At 39.4% G+C, this 20,296-nt stretch overlaps 1 protein-coding gene across 2 annotated transcripts; it reads right to left on the reverse strand.

The window, feature by feature from the left end:
• Positions 1-2,385: 2,385 nt before the first annotated feature.
• On the reverse strand, positions 2,386-17,836 carry RBM38 (RNA binding motif protein 38). Of its 2 annotated transcripts, none has more exons than XM_063425648.1 (4): positions 17,642-17,836; positions 14,987-15,110; positions 13,891-13,945; positions 2,386-2,754 (listed from the first exon to the last, which is right to left on the reverse strand). In XM_063425648.1, exons 1-4 carry the CDS (start codon positions 17,807-17,809, stop codon positions 2,454-2,456), a joined length of 648 nt encoding a protein of 215 aa, XP_063281718.1. In that variant the 5' UTR covers positions 17,810-17,836; the 3' UTR covers positions 2,386-2,453. The 2 variants fall into 2 exon arrangements, with proteins under 2 accessions (XP_063281718.1, XP_063281719.1); XM_063425649.1 differs by lacking the exon at positions 2,386-2,754 and adding an exon at positions 13,514-13,578.
• Positions 17,837-20,296: the final 2,460 nt, after the last annotated feature.

Genomic DNA, 20,296 nt, shown 5'->3' on the forward strand with positions numbered 1-20,296 from the left:
TTCACCAACACATAATGTTCTCTTTGCTAGACAGAGTACACTCATAGGCACAGTAACAATCTCTATAGCCCACCAGTGGCTCCTGTGTTGGACATCCTTATTTGAACTCCGTTGTGCTACTTTTTGAACACTATGAGAAACTCTTCCAACATCTTCCAAATGCATCCCTCCAACCCCAAGTGTCTTAGCCCCAGCGTTATCCTATTTAAACACAGAGTTTATTCATCGCTGAAAAGTGGTCTCTTTCTCTTTACCTTTCGGACATTCATAAATATACAAACAGCACTAGAGTTCCCTTAAATAAATACGATAACTGTGGCTCAAAAACAGATTGTGAGCCTTTTAGTGCAATCATTGTCAGAAAGATATTCTACGCCCGGTTTGGAAGCTTGCATGGTTAATGTTGAAGTCTTAGACTATGCCCTTATTGGAGCACTGTGGACTTCTCAAACAGCAGACATGAACTGGGCATTAGAATCAAGCACTGGTTTCAGTAAAGACAACAGACCAGGAGTCTACGATCCTGATGGCAGAGACTCGCGAGCTACAAAAACAGTTACAGTTTCACGTGTGCTGATGACAAGGGGATCATCTGGCCTTGTTACACATAAATGGAGGTTTATTACATAGAAGGGCAAATGATGAAAGCAAGCATTATTTAACAGACGTTTCATCGTAAAGGGGACCTACAAGCTCAACACATCTAAATATGTCAGGATAGAAGATTAAGGACCGGTGATAAAAAATATTCTAGGCTTCTCAGCTAACCTCATTACGGAGCGCAGACATCTCAAGATTGATATTATGTTTCAACAAACCACTACCAATTAAGGTTATACGTTTGTTTATGGTACATGGCTTTCAACCTACTTCGGGTAACATCTGCTCAGTGTAGACAACGCAAACAAATGCTGGATTAACGAGAAGGGCTACAGAGCAGCAAACGTAAAAGTCCCTGAGTGTATGATACAAGCAACTGCACTACAACAAGCCAGACAGTTTTTTCACTATAAATTAGCAAGTTGAAAAAAAAAATATATATGTAATGTCAATTGTCAGGGAAGGGGGAAGAACCACAACCACTGTGTTGTCACCTATAGGCACTCACTAAAATATATTCTTGTTCTTCTGAGTGATATCTAATGACATATAGGACATACAGAGGGCAACCGATCTCACAACCCCAGGCCCTATTTCTAAATAAAACAACCCTTCTGAAATGGTGACATGGGTCACTGTAGCATCTAATTCCCAGTCTAATTTGGCAGCTAGATCCAAGTGCCCTGATATGTCCTATTGGCTGGCACAAAAAAAATATATATGTATATAAACAAAAATGTAAATAATTAATCTTGTATGCTACTAATTCTCTATCAGTGCTAGAGCAGGGCAATGCAATTGGTCATTGCTTCAAGATTTAATTACTCATTCTAACCCCCATCCCATAACAAAACAGCCCTACTTACATCATGATCGCAGGAAAAAAAAAAAAATTATACTAAATTATATACAATTGAAACTTCCCTATAAAATTAAAGTCATGTAATATACGGCACAGCTGATTTAAAATGAATGCTGCTTGCTTTCCATAAATGTCTTAGCAATAATTCCCTTGGCATAAAATGTTGCTTTAACATAAATACTGCATATTGATCTACATTATCAATAACAAGACCTTAGAAATTATACATTGTGAAGGTTTTTTTTTTTTTTTTTTTTAAATATACCTATCTGAACTAAATTAAGTTACAATAATAAAATAGTACAGTGCCTTTGACTCCAGAGTTTCTGGCTAGCAACTTGCGCCACACCAGCACAAAATCTTAGTCCATTCTCCATCAGTTGCATATCGAAACAGTCAGCAATAAAAAAAAAAAAAAAAAAATATTATAATAATAATAATCCTACCATATAATTTAGCAGGAGAAAAAAAATATATATACATATATAAAATAAGATGGATTCTTACTCCTGACTTTAATTCAGCAATTCACAGGTTTGGTGAATAGGAAAAAAGTTGCAATAAATATTCAAAAATAGTTACTTCTATAAGGCATCACTGAGTATTATAGTTCGTAGGAAAAAAAATATGATAATAAAAAATTGCTTTCTTTGTTCAGAATATCTCACGTAAAGGCTCCTTCCTTTTTTATTTCGAAAGAGGAAGATTTCTCTGTGTCTCTTCAACCAATCATTTTTCCTCTCCATTAAGTCTCTGCTTTTACCCAGAATCCTTTTCAGGATGCCAATAAAATATTAAATGTATAGAGCCTCCAACTTTGTAATATAACAGGGAAAAAAAAGTGTAGGTACCCATATACAGCTTAAGTCTTTATCCCTTATTGAGTTAATAAAAAAAAAAAAAAAAAAAATCAATATCTCTGCTGTGTTTGCTGTAGGGGGAAAAAAAAAATCCCCCCCGCACCCCGTCAAAAATCCAAATTGTCCTTGTTTTACTGCATACGGTCAAGTTGCAGCTGCTGAGCTGGGTATTGTATGTAAGTGGCAGGGGTTGCTCCAGTGGTGGTAGCAGACATAGGTTGCTGGACTGCGTTCGTGTACCCATAGCCTACAAACCCTGCAGCAGGGGACGCAGCGTACGGATACGGTTCATAGGCCGCGGTGGTGTAGTGGGTGTAAGCTTGGGAAGCAGCGTTGTACTCAATGTATGGATTCTGGAGGGACTGTATGGGTGTAGGAATGACCACACTTGGCTGGACAATGGCGGGTGGGTAGATATATTGTGGCGTCAACCTATGAAAGGAAAAAATAAATAAAATTAAAATAAATAAACTTGGTTTAAATACCTTCTTTATGATGATATACTATATACACACGCAGGCTAGGTTATACGGTCAATTAACAACATTTGATATCAGAACCTGGCATTTCTGTACTGCGACTCCTATTTAGACAGCAAATACAACATTTAATTAGAGGTAAATCAATACTTAAGAACCGTCTATTGTAGATATCCATCAAATTGTAAATTTATACCGAGTACCGATTTTATAGCAACGGAAAAAACAAAGCTGTACAGATAGGATGTATAGCTCAAACCTGCTACCATTTCTACTTCCTCTTCAGCAAACTAGAAGGTAATTTTTAAAGTCAGATTTTCTGAGGAATAAAATATTTTTTGGGTGGGGGGCTGGGGGTTGTCATTTTGAAATACAAAAACAAAACCCAAAAAACACTTTATTACCTCCACCCCCCTCCCCTTCGATATATCTCTGAAGAAATATTGAAATAAATTAAGCAGAAAATGATGGGGTTTGTTTTTTCGTCCAGAATTGAATCGCATGTACTGTATACCCCAAGTTTCTAAACAAATTGTCCTCATGTGATATTCTTCATCCCCTCCCTGTATCTGTCACCGGGTCATATTCACCCTCCCCTTCCACTCAATTGTTATTTGCTTCCTGTGTTAATCCGTAACTCAGCCAACATAATACATGTAGTGGGAACTCTGAGGGACCTTTTTAAAAAAACGCTCAACGACTCCCACTTTTAGAAGCCCCTCACATGCCAGAAAGGACAAACCATCACGCATATCATGCTCATCCACTGTGTAACATGAGCATTCTTTATAATAGACAACATTCTAAAACTGCAACTTTCCATGGCAATAGCTCCACATTTAGAACACTGCCCTAGGACCGCACTTAATACAGAACCCCCCCCCCCCTTTTTTTTTTTTTTTAAAGGGACAATATTGAGTGGGAGGAGAGGGTACACCACAAGCTTGTACACCAATACATTCTTCTTGCAAAGTGTTCAATGTTAGAATCTCCCAAATCCTACCCATTCTCTGCACAATTAAACTTCTGAAGCTTTGCTTTTAGGATAAGTAATTAAAAAAAAAAAAAAAAAAAAAGTCTTATATCACATGCCTGCAGGCTACAATTATTCTACCCCTCTCCCCCCCACCCCGCCATAATACAATACAGGCATTTAATGCAATTATTAAAATGTCCATTTGATTACATTGGACTGTAAAAGAAAAATATGGGAATGAACCTTTGGGACACGCAAGGCGTCTTCACCTTTCAGGGGATCAGTGGAGTCAATACACAATTTCTATGGTTTTACAATGGGTGGGCACAGGGCCGGATTAACATAGGGGCTGATGGATTTTTTTTTACATTTTTTTTTTTTTTCACACACTACTCTTAGGGATTCCACCTGGCTTTTATTTTATTGGCACAGCCAGTATTTGAGGCTGCCTGGCTGGTGCCAATATTGCAGTGATACTGGCAATACAAATGCTGGTATTTTTCTCAGTATAAACAAGAGATTACTATGCAATACCAGCACTGGCCAGTAGGGGTCGCTGTGTGTGGAGACAGGCAGGGATAGGAAGTTCCAGCATATCCCTCCCTGCCTCTTTGTCAGTCTCAGCCAATCCTATGAGGAAGCACTGTGATTGGATCAGGCCACCACTTCTAATGATGTCAGCAGACTGCTTGTTTTTCTGAGTCTAACAGCATGCAGAGAGACAGCTTCAGGCTTGAATACAGTAAGATTTCACTATATTTATGGCGGCATGAGGGGCCCAGGGGGACTAGATGGTGGTGTTAACACTATAGGGTCATGAGTTCATGTTTTTTGTTCCTGACCCTATAGTGATCCTTAATGCAGACGTTGGTCACTGTGGCATGTTCCCTTTCTTCTACACTCACTACATACAGCTTTTCTCTGTCCCAGACTATATACCAGGAGCTTCTGCCTGCTAGTAAGAAGGTAAGGAGACAAGTGGACCATCGAGCGCTAGGGGACAGTCCTTAGAAAGCGTTGAGCGAGCGCATCATTAGAGGCATTTATGCCAAGCTCAGGGTGCTGTCTGCATAGTATGCCCTTAGTTGGCCAGCTGCATGATTGGCAGGCAGCTTGACATGCATTAATGCCAGACTGTCCTTCTAATTCTTTGGGCAGACATGTCCTCTTTTTGGGCATGTTCGCCGCTTTTGGCAGGTTACGTGATTTGTGTCAGTGGCACACCCTTCTCCGTGCCCATTGACTTCCTGCTTCACTGGACACTGCTGTTAGGGGTTATGGATTTACTTGAAAGATGAAAACATAAATTAGAGAGAGATTAGCACAGGGTATGTGTTTTCTTATAGCTGCTGTTTTCTTTCTCTCCAGCACCATCTCCATCAGATACATGACGCTTGGGAGTGTTTTACTGTTTTTGGTCGATATGATTCTGTAATTAGGCCCGTCATAATTGTCAGCACCAGGCCCACTGGGCTCTTAATCTGGCCCTGGGTGGGCATCATTAACCCCTTCATGTCAGTTTGTTCGTTGAGAAGTACTTAACACAAAACAAACACCCCTTCCTTCATTGTGTTCGGGTTCAGTGTAGACACTTCAGATAGAGATTTATCAAGCAGTGCTGGGGGATTGTAATAAATTCAGGCACATGGTGGAGTCCAATTACATAAAGAAAAAAAGTCAAACAGACCATTGTCAGCAAATGTTCACCCACGAGAGCCAGAATGCCACATTATGCATACACACACAAAGCTCTTTCTCCCTGCAATGGGCTTTTGTTTGACGCTAGAAACATTTAATAAATTAAAGCGGTGAAGAAAAAAAAAATTATAATTATTTTGTTCCAGGAGTAATTGTTGTGTCTTAGCCAGCATAGTTAGTCTTGAAGTGGGTAAAACTGAGAAGCCCATTATATGATGGTAGGACCTGGGAGGTAAATGTACCCTAAAAAAGCAAAGCTAGTTTGCACACTTAGATTCCCATGATCCTTAGCAAACCAAAGCCGACTGGGCACTATGAAATGCTGGCCTGGCTCCCCATGGCCTAATCCCTGCCTGTCCCAGAAGATGGTGTCTGGTTCAGAAATGAAACTCTTTGAATAGTCAATAGAGTCTCCCCACACTTCACATAGATTCCATAACACGTCAGGAGGAGAATGGGACAACGCCAACAGCTCTCCTGAGCCCGGATTAAGAGAGTGCATTAATGAAAAAGTGTTTACATACAACCTGCGGTTGTCAATGTATATGCCCTCTTCTACGTTTTAAAGAAAGGTTTTCCTGCCATTAACATATCATCTCCATAGAAGGCATTGTGCTGTGCACCTTTAATGACAGGCCCCGTACAAGGGGCATTGACTGCCGCTGTACAGGCCGATGCCAACAAGTGAGTCATGATGGGTATCCCTAACAGGCCAATAACAGAGCGAGCTACGCACACATCCAGACTGGGAGCGCACACCACTCTCTACCCCCCACTGAGATTGATACAATGTAAATAAAAATCGATTACAATGTAAATAAAAATCGACTACATAAACAGGACAAGACACGGCACATAATCGTCCGTGGTGTCCCGCCCACGTATCTAAGACAGCTGGTATTGTGTGTCGGGCTTCTAGAGCCACCATATTTCCTGGACACATGAAATGCGCTGCGGTATGCAGAATTCATATGCTGCATGCAATAAATAAACTGTCAAGGAGCAATCCTGCAGTGTATCACTTCTACATATTTCAGGGCAGAACTTGTCATGCGCTGCAGGCCATGAAGAGTTAATGGGTGTCCAGGAAAAAACACAGTGGATCTGTCTGTCCTATTAGTGGTCAAGAGAGATTGAATGCTGAAAGTTCTGCTTGCTGGCTGTGTAATTAGAAGACAATTCCTCATACTACGGATTGTACAGGAGCAGGATAGGGTCTAAGCCTCAGCCATTTTCCCACAGTTCTGGAGGGTGAAGGGGGTCTAAGCTTCCCGCTCGTTAGTGTAAATTAGTAAGGTAATTTGAGTTTTCTGAGAAGAATGTAAAAAAAAACCAAAAAAAAAACACTACAGTGTTCGCTGATATGGAGTTCTGATACAGAAACAGTCAGATATACGGGCAGCACACATTGTTGCTGATTGACAGCACATAAAAAAGGTTCATCCTGCAGTATATAGCATTCACATGCTGCAGAAAGGAAAACTATAACTAAAGGGGCAGCCTACAGCTGACTGCAGGAGTTATGTTGCGTACAGTTCCCTTGGTTTAATATGAATCAGTTTACAAATGGTTTAATATAAACCGTGCCATTTCCTGGCCCCTTGGCCACATAAGTAAGGCGGAATTAACACTGCTGCAATATCGATGTCAATTTAGACACAAGATCATCGGGTGTGCATTAGACAAACCTGACCGATAATATGGAGGTGTTAATTCTTCGTTATCAATGCGGTTGAGAAGGGGACGGTCCCTCGAAGTGCCTTTACAGGCATACCCCGCTTTACACACCCTCACTTTATGTACATTTGCAAGTACGGACATACCCATATGAAGGCTAAAATTATTAAATTGTATAATAACGGTGTAATTCAAGCTGAAATAGGCCGAAGGCTAGGCTTCAGTCGGACTACAGTTAACATCATCATGAAAAACAGTGAAAAAGAATTCTCTCAGAAATTAAGAGTGCTACACCCGTTAACACAACAACAATTCAAAAAAAGGAATAGCATTGTTGCAGACATGGAGAGACTCTTAATACTTTGGATAGAAAATCAGACTACACGCCATGTTCCTGTCAACCAGGCAATTATACACAGTAAAGCCTTAAGCCTATTCAATGACTTGAAGGCTAAGAAAGGTGAGGCAGCAAAGGATGCGATTTTCTGCAAGCCGTAGATGGTGTGATAGGTTCAAGAAGAGGTCTACCCTACATAATATTAAAGTACAAGGTGAGGAAGCTATCCAAGCAATCTTGCCAAAAAATTTCAAGTTAGAGGCTACTCCATGGATCAGATTTTTTATGTGAATGAGACTTTGCTATTCTGGAAGAAGGTGCCTGCAAGAACCTTCATCGCAAGACAGGGAAATTCAATGCCAGGCTACAAGCCAGCTAAAGATAGAATAAAACTTTGGTTAGGTGGCAATGCGTCTGGTACCTTAAAGCCTTTGCTAATTTACCGATGGGAAAATCCGAGAGCTTTGAAAAACTACGATAAAACTAGACTTCCAGTGCATTGGAGAGCTAACAGAAAAGCATGGGTAACTGCAGCTCTTTTTGAAGACTGGTTTGATGCCTGCTTTGTTCCAGAGGTGAAAGCCTATTGCAAGGACAACAATATCCCTTTCCACATTTTGCTGTGTGTCGATAATGCCCCTGGACACCCTCGAACGCTAGATGAGCTGAACCCCAACATTCAAGGGCAATTCCTACCACCAAATACCACCTCACTACTGCAGCCCATGGATCAATGTGTCATAACCGCCTTCAAGTTGGTCTTCTTAAAAAGAACATTCAGTAAGTGTATTGCAGCAATAGACAAAGAAGAAGGAGCAGGTAAAGAAGTCCTATCCAAAAGAGATGCTTGGAATGACATAAAGGAAACCACAATGAAAAGGGCCTGGACAAAAATGATGCCCAGAGTTAGTTGGTGATTCCAAAGGCTTTGAAGATCATGTAGCTAATGCTACTGAAAAGATTGTAGAGATGGCAAGGTAGTAAGAGATGGAAGTTGAGCCAGAAGATGTTTCTGAACTGCTTGCATCCCACAGTGAGCCCCTCAGCAATGAAGATCTTCTAGAAATTGAAGAGGGGAGAGAAGACATGCAGGATGGGGTTGAGATCATTGAACAGCCTGAAGGCTTAACTACAGAATTTATCTTTGAAGCTTTCCGTCATCTTGATAGCGCCATGGCTCTTTTTGAAAAGCATTAAAAGCGATTTTGAATGAAGTTCCAAAGTCAATGCTAACATTTCCGGGGCTTATGCCTGTTACAAAGAAATCTACAGGGAAAAGAAGAGAGCTATACTTCAAACCTCCATAGACACTTACTCTTCTAAAAGTCCATCAACACACAGATCATCAACATTGACTGACAGTCATTTTGATCCCAGATCATCATCAACTGATAGTCCATTTCCAGCTCTGACATCACCACCACCTCCTGCGTCTACTCTGATTGCTACTTGTAGTACACCCGATTCGCCAGCAAGAAAGCGTCTCGTCTTTGAAGACTTGACTTGTGAAACAGAAGACACCTGTACGTCTTCATCCTTCCTACAATAAATTCTCTCAGCTGCCCTGTCCTTGCATCAAAAACTTTTCTCTGAAAAGTCAGTGTTTACATTGAAAAGCCTGCAAGGACAGGCTATAGACACCAGAACCACTATATTAAGCTGTGTGTGTGTCTGTTAGTGAGTGAGCTTGTGTGTGTACGTGTGTCATTGATTATAGCTCTACAAATCGGTGCATACCGCTCATGAATTCAGTCAGATTATTTTGGAACAGTTTAATAAAGCCTGAGGTTCTCCACTGCATATATAACCAGATCTCTCTTGTTCGCAGGAAAAAGGGTGGCCACAGAATATCTAGACCATGTTTATTACAAACTTTTCTGTAGGGAGCATGTGTGTGTCAGTGAGCTTTTCTGTATGGAGCATTTGTGTGACAGTGAGCTTGTCTGTAGTGATCGTGTGTGTCAGTGAGCTTGTCTGTAGGAAGCATGTGTGTATCAGTGAGCGTGTGTGACAGTGAGCTTGTCTGTAGAAAGCTTGTGCATGTCAGAGTTTGTCTGTACTACATTTGTGTGTGTACCAATAAGCTTGTCTGTGTGTGTCAATGAGATTGTCTGTCAGTGAGCCTGTGTGTGCATCTTTGAACTTGTGTTTTTTATGTCAATGAGCATATATATATATATATCAGTGAGATTGTCTGTCTATGAGGCTGTGTTTCAATGAGCTTGTGTGTGTCAGCGAGATTGTCTGTGTCTGCATGTGAGTATGCTTACTGTATAATTAAACATTTTACTCTGAAAAGGACCAATATTTTATATTAGAAAAAAAAAATATATATATATATATATATATATATATATATAAATAACTCAATCAACTGGGGTTGCAAGACATAGCCTTACATATTACATGTGACAATACATGGCGCAATGACTTATGGGGCTGGCATAGATTTTTTCCAGGGCTGCTTTGTATCCCCAGTCCGGCCCTGGTTATGACTAATTCCTCAGCAATGATTTATATCAGTTATGTCTGTAAATGACTATTGCAATACAGTCCATGCAATGGGAAGTGAATTATATTTTTGTTTTACATACCGTACATGCTCTGGTCCTATTGTGTACTTCAAAGTGGGGTATGCCTGTATTTAGATCAAGCAGTTCGATATTAATTTGAGGCTAGGCTGTATAATCACTACACTGAGTTCTAGAGGTTAATAATCTTATAGTGGCCTTTAATCAAAGTAGTTGATCGATTTCTTCACGTATTTCACTTGCAAGATATGAATTGTGCTTTTTTGCAGGATCCCTTTCATTTCAATACCCAACTGAATATCAAATTGCTCCATGTCCAGGGACAGACAGACAGACAGACAGACACACACACACACACACAGAGAGGAGATGTGGCCTCACTAAAAACCAACAGGAAATTTGATAAGTCGGTAGGTGTAAAATATCACCTATCAGTGTGATATCCCTGGCCCACACAGGGGTGATAGATTATAGGGCTTGTGAAATGCAATTTGTCACTTGTAGTTGAGGAAAGGGTGGCCTGGTAGATTGGGGACAGCTGACATACACACATGAGAGACAGCTGGAGATGAACTCTCATTTACACATCACAGGCCACAGAGCAATGACCGGAGATCCCCAGCAATTTGTTGATCGGCATCATATGCTACCCCCCTCTTCCCTTCACCCCCCAGCTGGGTGTGGATACATCTGTATGATAATCAGTACAGTCCTGGCAAACAATTGGCTGAGAGATAACAGTCTCAGCTCTGCAGAGTTTAGGAGAGTCTATTAGAAAAGGCTTAATGACTGGGGGGGGGGGGGGGGGGAGATTCAGGGAGAATAAGTGACTTATTTAAAAATAATCTGACATTTATTTACCAACACACAAAGGAACAAAAGCCTTCACTGCAAGGGGAGAAGGGTGTATTTAGCAAGCCTGTGTTTAGCTGTAAAGTCAGAATTTACATTAAATATTCGGCACCAGGAAAGGAGGGAATAGGGGGAGGAGGGAATTGGGGGAGGAGGGCAGGGGTGGGGTGGATTTAAAACAAAAGTCACATCTGCATTTTGAATCTAACTCAATGTGGAGACTTGAAGGACAAGCACTCCAAAGAAACGCTTAACAAAAATGTATATATTCTTATTGTTCCCATCAAAACATCTTCTATAAAAAAAAATACAAATTAAATGATTTTTTTTTTTTAATAGATATATATATTAATAAATGTAAAAACCCTTTCTGACCACATCGGTGCAGAATAAAAACTCTAAAAATGTGCTATTATACCATGCGTGTTTTTTGTGTGTTTTTTTTTTTTTTAGATTTCATGTAAATACATTTTTTTACAAAATTCATTAATAAAAATTAAGGCCCAACATGTATTCATATGGGGGGCTATAACCGCAACATTTTAACGGCTATAAATATTTGCAGACATAAATCTGTTTTACTAGTACAAAGGTTTGGGGTGCAGAACTGTACCCCCATATTATAATAAACAAAGGAGGAACTAGGCAGCCAGCTGAGGGCCCACTTCATCCTACAGCATCAAATTGGTTAATTCTTCTTTTGCCTGACCCCTTGACATAAAGGGGTTAAAGTACTTAAGGGGTTAACGATTTCCATTACAAAAAGCATAATATTTCCCGGTCTCAAAAGAGGAGTATTTGGATCCAAGAACAGATTAGATGGTACAGTAGCAATACGCTCGATGGTAAAGGGTTGTTTAAATCTCCAGGATTCTGGGCGAGTGACTGTATAAATCCTATTAAATCAGCTCTTCCCTTGACCTGGGGTCAGACATTTGCAGTCATTAAAAACACAAAACACACTCACCTCTCCAAAGGAGCACAGTATACACAGTGCTTATCTGATCTATGCTGTTATGGTAACAAGACAAGTGTTTGATATTAAAACAAAATGTGGTATAGGGACACTCAAGAGAGAGAATAGTGTACAGATCATATTCGAGACTTGCCGGAAAACCAAAATAAATAAAGGTTCATTTTGCAGACTACTTCCCTGTCTGACATATTTGAGGTCTTCTACAGCCTTTGGATTATTCAATAAAATGGCAATTGTGGTGAATTAATAAATGGAATTGCCAAAATTGAGAAAATGCAGGGTGGGGAGGGGGAGGAGGGGGAGAATCCATTCAGCTATATTTCCCGAATAATGGAATTTTGTTTTAAATATCACAATCCCGTTTTTTAAATCTCAAGAAATCACTTTATTTAGCTAATGAATCAATTTGGGGGGTGGACATCTAAACTACAGAAAATTAGGAGGTTTTATAAAGGCAAAAGGAATGAATTTAAGATTCACAGAAAATAGGGGTTATGGAGTAAAATTTACAATACCTTTGTTTACTAATTTCTTTTAGTACGTGATGTATTGAGGTTAAATGTTTAAATCACAAGTGGCTCTAGTAAGCTGAGCCTGTATTACAGATTGCAAGCTCCTAAGCCCAGATACTGCCTACCATTGTCATTTACTGCATAAATGAAGTTTTGCTTTATACCGTCTCAATCCCCTGAATGTTTCTTTTGTAAAAAGATCAGCTCACCGGGTGCTTCATAAATAAAGTTATAAACACAGTAACAGCTGGCTCTGTCCTTGGTTTGTCTGACAGCACCTTTAACCGTGTAGCTGCCGGAGAGGCCGGCGAGCCATTAGATGGCTTGCAAGGTTATGTGCAAAGTAAGCCGTGCCCTGGGGAGTTAAACGTAGGCATTGTTTTGGCAGCTATTGTGATTCGGACTCGCCCGTGCTTTCTAGAACAGCTGCTAGGTCCAATTAGAGCCCTTTATTTTTGTAGTGTGGTAGAGAGACAGGGATAAAAGGAGGGGGGATAAGCCATTGAAAAGGGCCAGACAATAGCCTACTATAGCAGGCAGCGAGAGGCCTCGCAGAACATCTGTCTAGTCTGTTTCAACGGCTCCTAACAAGCTAGTAATCGCAAGATCCGAAGTACCAGCCTCCACAACAGGTTCAGGCTAACACGCGCCATATTCAGCTGGGATGAGAGCGGAAAGAATCCTAAAGGTTAGCGGCTTCTCCAGACATCAGACTCAAGGCACTGGAAGGCTAACCAGCATCGAGGAGCAACACGGATACAAGAATGTAGATACAAAATAACTAAATAAAACATATGCACACAAAGCCGCAGACATCAAAACATCATGAGAAATATAATTTTGTATATGATGATATAAAAAAAAATAAAAAATAAAAACACAAAACACACAAAGACACCAACAAGAAGGATTTTATCGGCCCAATTACTTTGTGAATTAATCAAATAATAATCATTTTAGACCAATATAGTGAGAAAACCTTATAGCCATCTATAAGATTATACGATTATATAGAAGCAGGGTTATTTACAAAAACTGTAATTGCAATTTCTATAGCCGGCGAGATGGCTTAGTGGATAGGTTTCCAAATCAGGAAAAAATTAACAACTGTTTGATTGACAGCCTTGTATCCTTCCAAGGTCAATACAAGAGGATCATTAAGTTGGGTAATAACAAAGGACAATCTAAATGCAGAAACTTTCAGGGTTATTCAATAAGCTGTGAATTCAAAGAAAATAAAAAAAATAAGAAATCAACTCTAAATTATCCAGAATTAAATCATAGACTGAGAATATTTCTCATCCAGCCATTTTAGCTTTAAATTTAAATTCACATTTTCTCGAAAAAATAAAATAAAAAAAAGTTTGATTGTATTATTAAATAGAGGAATTGGAAAGACAGCAAAGCTGGAGAATTTTTCAGTTCCTTTTGTTCATTCTTCTATTCTGGCCTAAGAGCTTGCAATTCCCTGGTCAGTGCTAGTGTAGTGACTAACCCAGATAGACCTTCATAGCAATGTTTGAAACTTACCCATATGGTCTCTGAATGAAGGCTGGATGCAACTGTTGAACACCAATGGTAAAACCTGCAGAAAAAACCATGGACAGAGGGAATGCATTTAATGATTGTGTGTAAGATAAGACTTCAGTTAGTCTAGGGACGGTAATGGGTATGAGCAGCGTCTCGAAAGGGCAGAAAATACAAGGAAAACGCATCACTTAAAAAGAAACTTTTACCAAGAACACAGTTAAAATTCCACTGTAGCGATCTGCTACGTTATGTAAGTGTAATTTCTGCCCCTCGATTTTCTGTAATCTATCCCAGAATGCTTTGTTTATGGGTCAGCTCCGATGCTGAGTGGTGGACAAGCAATGCCATCTGCTAACCCGTTACCCCAGGACTTGGCATGACAAAGCCCCTTCAGATGTCTGGGTCTGTCTGTTCTGCTATGTTGATTTTTAGTTTTGTGAGAAATACAGCAAAAAGATACATTTACCATCACGCACAAAATATCTTAGAGCAGGTCAGCAGACCTATTTTACAGATGACCTCATAACGCAGATTATAGATAAGGATATGCAAAGTAAGCATTGGTTACCTGTTCTCAATATACATTGTGTACCTGTAGTGTGAGCCATTTAGCATAGTCATACCCAATAGGATTACACCATCTGACACATGATGGTTGTAATTAATACAAACTTTCCATTAACAAGTGGCCTTTGGTTAAATAAATTTTTAAAAAATGGAAAGGTGTCAACCCATGTGTTAGATGAGCAAAAAAATTAAAATATTAAAAAAATTATAATGAAGCCACACTTTAAGCGGTTTATAGATAGCATTAATGAAAGACAAACAAGGTCAAAATGTTGACAGGTCCCCATCTATGGTGACTGAATAAGGCATGAGGCTTGTACAGAGTCTGTGAATCATTTGATTTACCGTACATATCAGAAGCCAGAGGCCGATGTTGTAACTCTCTGGTTTGAGACTCTTTGTATACTGATATTAAACAGAGAGCCACATCTAGACAGATTCAGGTCTCCACTCTGTATGTACTTAGGAACTAAAACCACCTGCATGGTGGAAGAATGTTGATGGTGGCGAAGAAGAAATGGCCTCTTACCACTTTGGAGATTTCTTGGCTTGGCTCCCAGGTAAGCAAGGTTGACATTTGCTTTGCGACCATCGATGATGGGGTTTGGGTCTTTGCAGGCTCGGTCAGCTGCTGCTCTGTCGGACATGGTCACCTGCGACAGAAAAGAATAAGAGTTCAATGAGTGTCTACAGTTAGCGCATCCAATACGTGGTGGACATTCAATGTCCGGCCGCTAGACGACCAGAAGCTAGGGAATCTGTTCCGTACAAATGGAGAGGCATGGACTTTTGTGGTGTGAAATAATTCCCTGGATAAAACACAGCTACGAGGATTGCCTACCTTACAAATTGGACGTTGTTTTTGCGCCACAATACAGAAATAACCCATGATGATAACTTTTGCTAGTTAGTGGAAAACGATAGCAAACATTGTATGCTGCACTCCATGGGAGTATGGACTTTTCCAAAGCAGTTTATAATCAGACTTCTATCACCAAACATTAAACAAAATAACAACACAATAAGGTTGCCAAGGAGCAAAAAATACATAATCAAGCATTTGTCACTTTTGAAGCTAGTACGTAGGAATGCCCAAAAAGAAGACGCTAATAAGAGGGGGGGGGGGGGGGGGGGAGTGATTTATTACTATAATTATTATTATTATTATTGAGAAGTAGCTGTACTGCAGAGTCACTACGATTTTAGATCATCATAATTTAAGATATATTTTATATCCCTCCTTAATATATTATCCCTCCTTAATATGGAGATTCTAGAATTCTAGAAGCAGATCTTTCTAGAAAGAAAAGCAATTCTATACAGACTATAAATCCATACGGGATGTTTACAAATAGCATCTATGCATTTATTGGCAAACTTTAACCAGGGCTATATGAAGTAAAAGGAGCTCCCTGCCAAGGTGGGCACGGGGAATAAATTGGCACAAAATATCACCGGATGCATTACAATCTATTTTTAATCCGAACCACTTGGCTTTAATTCTCTATACTGTGAGATGTTGCCGAAATATTATCACTGTACCAAACATCAAACAGCTACATTTATTTTTTTGTGTGAGTGAATTCTCGCAGTTCGTTGTTGTTTAATGAAGATCACCTACTTCTTTAAAGAGACAGTAATGGACAGACGAGATTATAAATTAAAGGAACGTCCACCCACTCAGAGCAGAACATACATAAAGCGATCCAAACTCTGCCATTCTCAAGATATAAAGCCTTGTAATTCATCTTTATACGAGCCTCAGTTTCCATGACACTGGACAGTAAACTTCCTGGATATTCAACCAATCACCCAACAGGAAACACATTAAATCCTTACAATTAGCTATTCACTTTATTACGGAACATTTCAACACTGCATTGCTCAAAACACTTAAAGAAAAAAGAGAGTGGGGGGGAGCGTGGGGGGAACCAAACCCTCCCCCCGTTCCCCCCTCACACACGAATTACATTTCAGGGAACTTATAGATTGATACTGTGTTGCCAGACTGGGTTTCAGGGGTCCCTGAAATTTAAACAAAAACAAAACAAACAAACAAAAAACACACACACACACACACACTCTCTCTCTGAAAACCCTTTGATACCCTTTAAATTCGATTACTTCCTATAAAATGTCTGAACGCCACTACATTTATGTGCTCAATAGATTTCAAGACCCCAGACTTAGATAACAGTCTAGTCAAACATATATTTTGGAATAAGTGGGGGAGGGGGTCACAAGGGAGAAAACTGAGGCGACTGAAGTCTGACAGTATCCCCGTCTTGTTCCTTGGCAGTATACGAACATACGTTTGAAGCACATCGGGATTTGTTAGCAATTTGTGGTTAATACTATGGTTAGGGATAAAAGGGTTACAATTCGTCATTAATTCAACTTTTCTTTCTGATTTCGGAGGATAAACAAGAGGAATAAAACACAGCGAGGGGTTCTCCACCTGTTCCTCTAAGTCTAAACCACATCTGAACATTTTATAATTCTGAGAGAGAGACACACACACACACACACACACACACACAGGAACCTGCAGTGCTGCCAATGATATGATCAACCAAAAACCATGTTTATTTTTCAAACAAACGTTTGTATGCACTCACAACACAGGCTCTCCAATAAGCCAACTGCCAAACTGCTGGGGAAGGCTTCTAGTACAATCCCTTAGGGGGAGATTTGGACTTTAAACTTTGGGAATGTCCAAAAAAAAATCAGAACTTTAAAAATAGCAATGATCTAATGCTTGTTTAGCCAGAGGGGCCTGCTCAGCAAATATCTGTGCAATACTTGAGCTTTTTAAATAACCAACATACACAATGTTTCTGCAAACATAAACATTGACACAATGGACTATGCATCCAAACACAATTGATTAAACAAATAAACGATTATCTGCCACAATGAGTTCAGAACTTTCTCAGCCTTTGCTCTTATATAGTAAAAGTGGGTTTGTTGTAAAATTCTTGTACAGATATTTGTACGCTCAACATGTACGGTTATAGCTGTAGGATTGCAACTCCCGTAACTGCGAGAAAATTAAAAACTGAGGACAAGTCAACAAAGTGAGGAATTATTATTATTATTATTATTTATAAAGCACCAACAAGGTCCGCAGCGCTGTACAATAGGTTTTTCAATCCATTTTTTTTTCTTGTTTTCGGATACTTACAAATCCATAGCCCCTAGACTTGCCAGTCTGTCTGTCCGTAATGACCACCGCTTCGTCGATGTCCCCAAATACCTCGAAATATTTCCTAAGGGATGAGTCCGTAGTGTGATAAGGTAGACCACCCACGAAGATTTTAGTTAAGGTCGTGTCTTTTTGCACTGTGTGCATTATTGCAGCCAGTCAAAAAAAAAAAAAAAAAAAAATGTCAAACAGACACAGGTTTTAATAAAACATTCAAATTCTTCCAAAGACGGCGATCCTTGGTCGGTAAAATGCCAATATATATATAAATATATATATATATATACAAACAATATAAAATAGTCCCAATTTAAATAATTAAAAAAAATACTAAAGTCTCCAGGATTGATAGCAGCAATGGCTAAAGAGGTAGTGGTTGATGTGCTGTGCGTCTCAGCGGGTTGGAGGGGTCAGGAGTTTGGAAGAATGATGTGCCCCTTACACAAGCCGTAACATTAAGCTCCTCTCAAGAGCTGATTTTGCTGTGCTGTATGTACTTGGCAAGGCTTTGTACTCAGACCTAGTCCTGCCCCTACAGGCAAAGCTACACCCCTCCGCCCTCCCATCTAATAAGGAGGGGGGCTGGAGCTGTGTCATTGTATCATGGGACTTGTAGTTTATTTTAGTGTTAAGAGGGAGAATTTGCTAGCAGGTGGGAGGTTTAGAATTAGGAAAACACAAAGTAGCATTGTGACTGCATAGTTTGGATATATGACTGCATAGTTAGTTACTATGTAAGCGTGGCAGCAACATATGTTGTAGCGTTGTACAAAAATAACCTCAAACAGTAGGCTATATTGAAGCTTTTTTCATAGATTTATATATAAATATTGCAGCATTGCTTGAGACCTGAGGAAGAGAGGTAAACTCTCGAAAGCTTGTCTTTTAAGTATTGTGTTAGTACAATAAAATAAATATCTTGCATTCTGCAATATTCTGGTATGTTGGCATTATATATATTAACTGTTCTAGATTGTCAGCTTGTTTGAGCAAGGTTCTCATCAACCTATTGTTCCTGTAACATTTTCTAATTGTCTCATTTACTGTTAAATTTCCCCCCTTTAGGATATTGTAATGCGCTACAGAATAAGTTGGTGCTATATATAACTGGTAATAATAATTATAAATCCACACCAGGTAAGATAGATATGTAGATCAATTAGTACAATACTACAAGTTTAAACACACACATACATAATGAAACCACTTATAATACCTGCTCAAGGATAACAGCCTCCTATCTAAAACTATACTTACCAACAAGCACGGATTTATGGGACTCAGTCCCACTATACACATACACCCTGTAATTACCAGCTGGTCTTGCCTGGTTTCTAATAATATTTTTCTTGTATCCCTCCTATGGCAGTGTAAAATATAATCGTGGCTTGAGGATTATTTTTTTAACAATAGTTGGTAGATTACTAGCTTCAGCTATTGATAGATTCTAACTCCCAGTAGCTAGCAAACATAATTTAGATGATCTTAAAATACTGTAACAAAGCCATCGCTTTGCTGGTGATAATGCACATTCTACACTTTGTGCACTTAAACGTGAATATTAACCCTGGAAATCTAAATCGCATCGATTCGGTTTCTGCTCAAATATTTCCTTGAAGGATCAACCAACTCCGAAGGGACCCCAAATGTGCACCCGCTAATATTTTTGATGGCCTGATTTTATTTTAGGTGAAGTTACAGAACAATGCACAATTCAGGACAGGAGTGAACATTGATAAATAAATAGAGGTTTTATCATGTCAATTAAGGGTTCCTCAGACCCCCTACTAACTGCATTGATGTAACTAGGAGCGACAGTGTACGGGGTAAATACATTGTTGTCTCCCCACATCCCCCTTGGCTAAGTATTTTTATTAACTCTCACACTGCAGTTCTTTATTTAATTTTTTTAAATTAATATTTTATACAATTATTTTACTTTTTCTGGGACATTTCTCAAAGGATTTAAGGCTTAAAACAATTTATTTTATATGACCAGGAATGCGTATTCTAACTGTAGGCAAACTATGTTCAGCAGTTCTCTGGCTTTCAAAGAGTTAACTAAAAACTAAAAAAGGGGGTCTTCTCGTTCTTACTTGTGCTTAAAAGGTAACACAAACAAGAAGAGAAAATATCTGCAAGTCACTTGTTGACAATCATGTCAGTACTACAACTCCCAGACTCCTTTGCGCTTTGCCAAATGCCCTTTAGAAGCCATGTGGGCTGAGCTGCTGTTATGAAGGCGTGAGTTGTTTTAATCTTCTCCAGGAGACTTGGGCGTGTTAAAATTTGACTAAGAAATATAATTTTTGCAAAGCAAATAACGCAGGCGTTTCCCCGCCACAAAAAGCCGCTGAAAAAAACCCACTTTGTTCTCTGAAAATGAAAAGGAGGAAAAAAAAATGCCCATTGCAAACAAGAGCGATGTTATATCGGTGAGAACAGTTTCCTAGCAAACGCATTATGTGGATAAGAACAGGTCTGAAACGGCAGGAGTTTTCGTACCGATCAATTCATTTCTTTTCACGTTACCGTAACAGCGCGACAACTGTTATTACAATACTTCTTTAACCCCTTAAGGACCAAACTTCTGGAATAAAAGGGAATCATGACATGTCACACATGTCATGCGTC

This window comes from Pelobates fuscus, chromosome 6 (genome assembly GCF_036172605.1).
Source record: "Pelobates fuscus isolate aPelFus1 chromosome 6, aPelFus1.pri, whole genome shotgun sequence".
Lineage (NCBI taxonomy): Eukaryota > Metazoa > Chordata > Amphibia > Anura > Pelobatidae > Pelobates > Pelobates fuscus.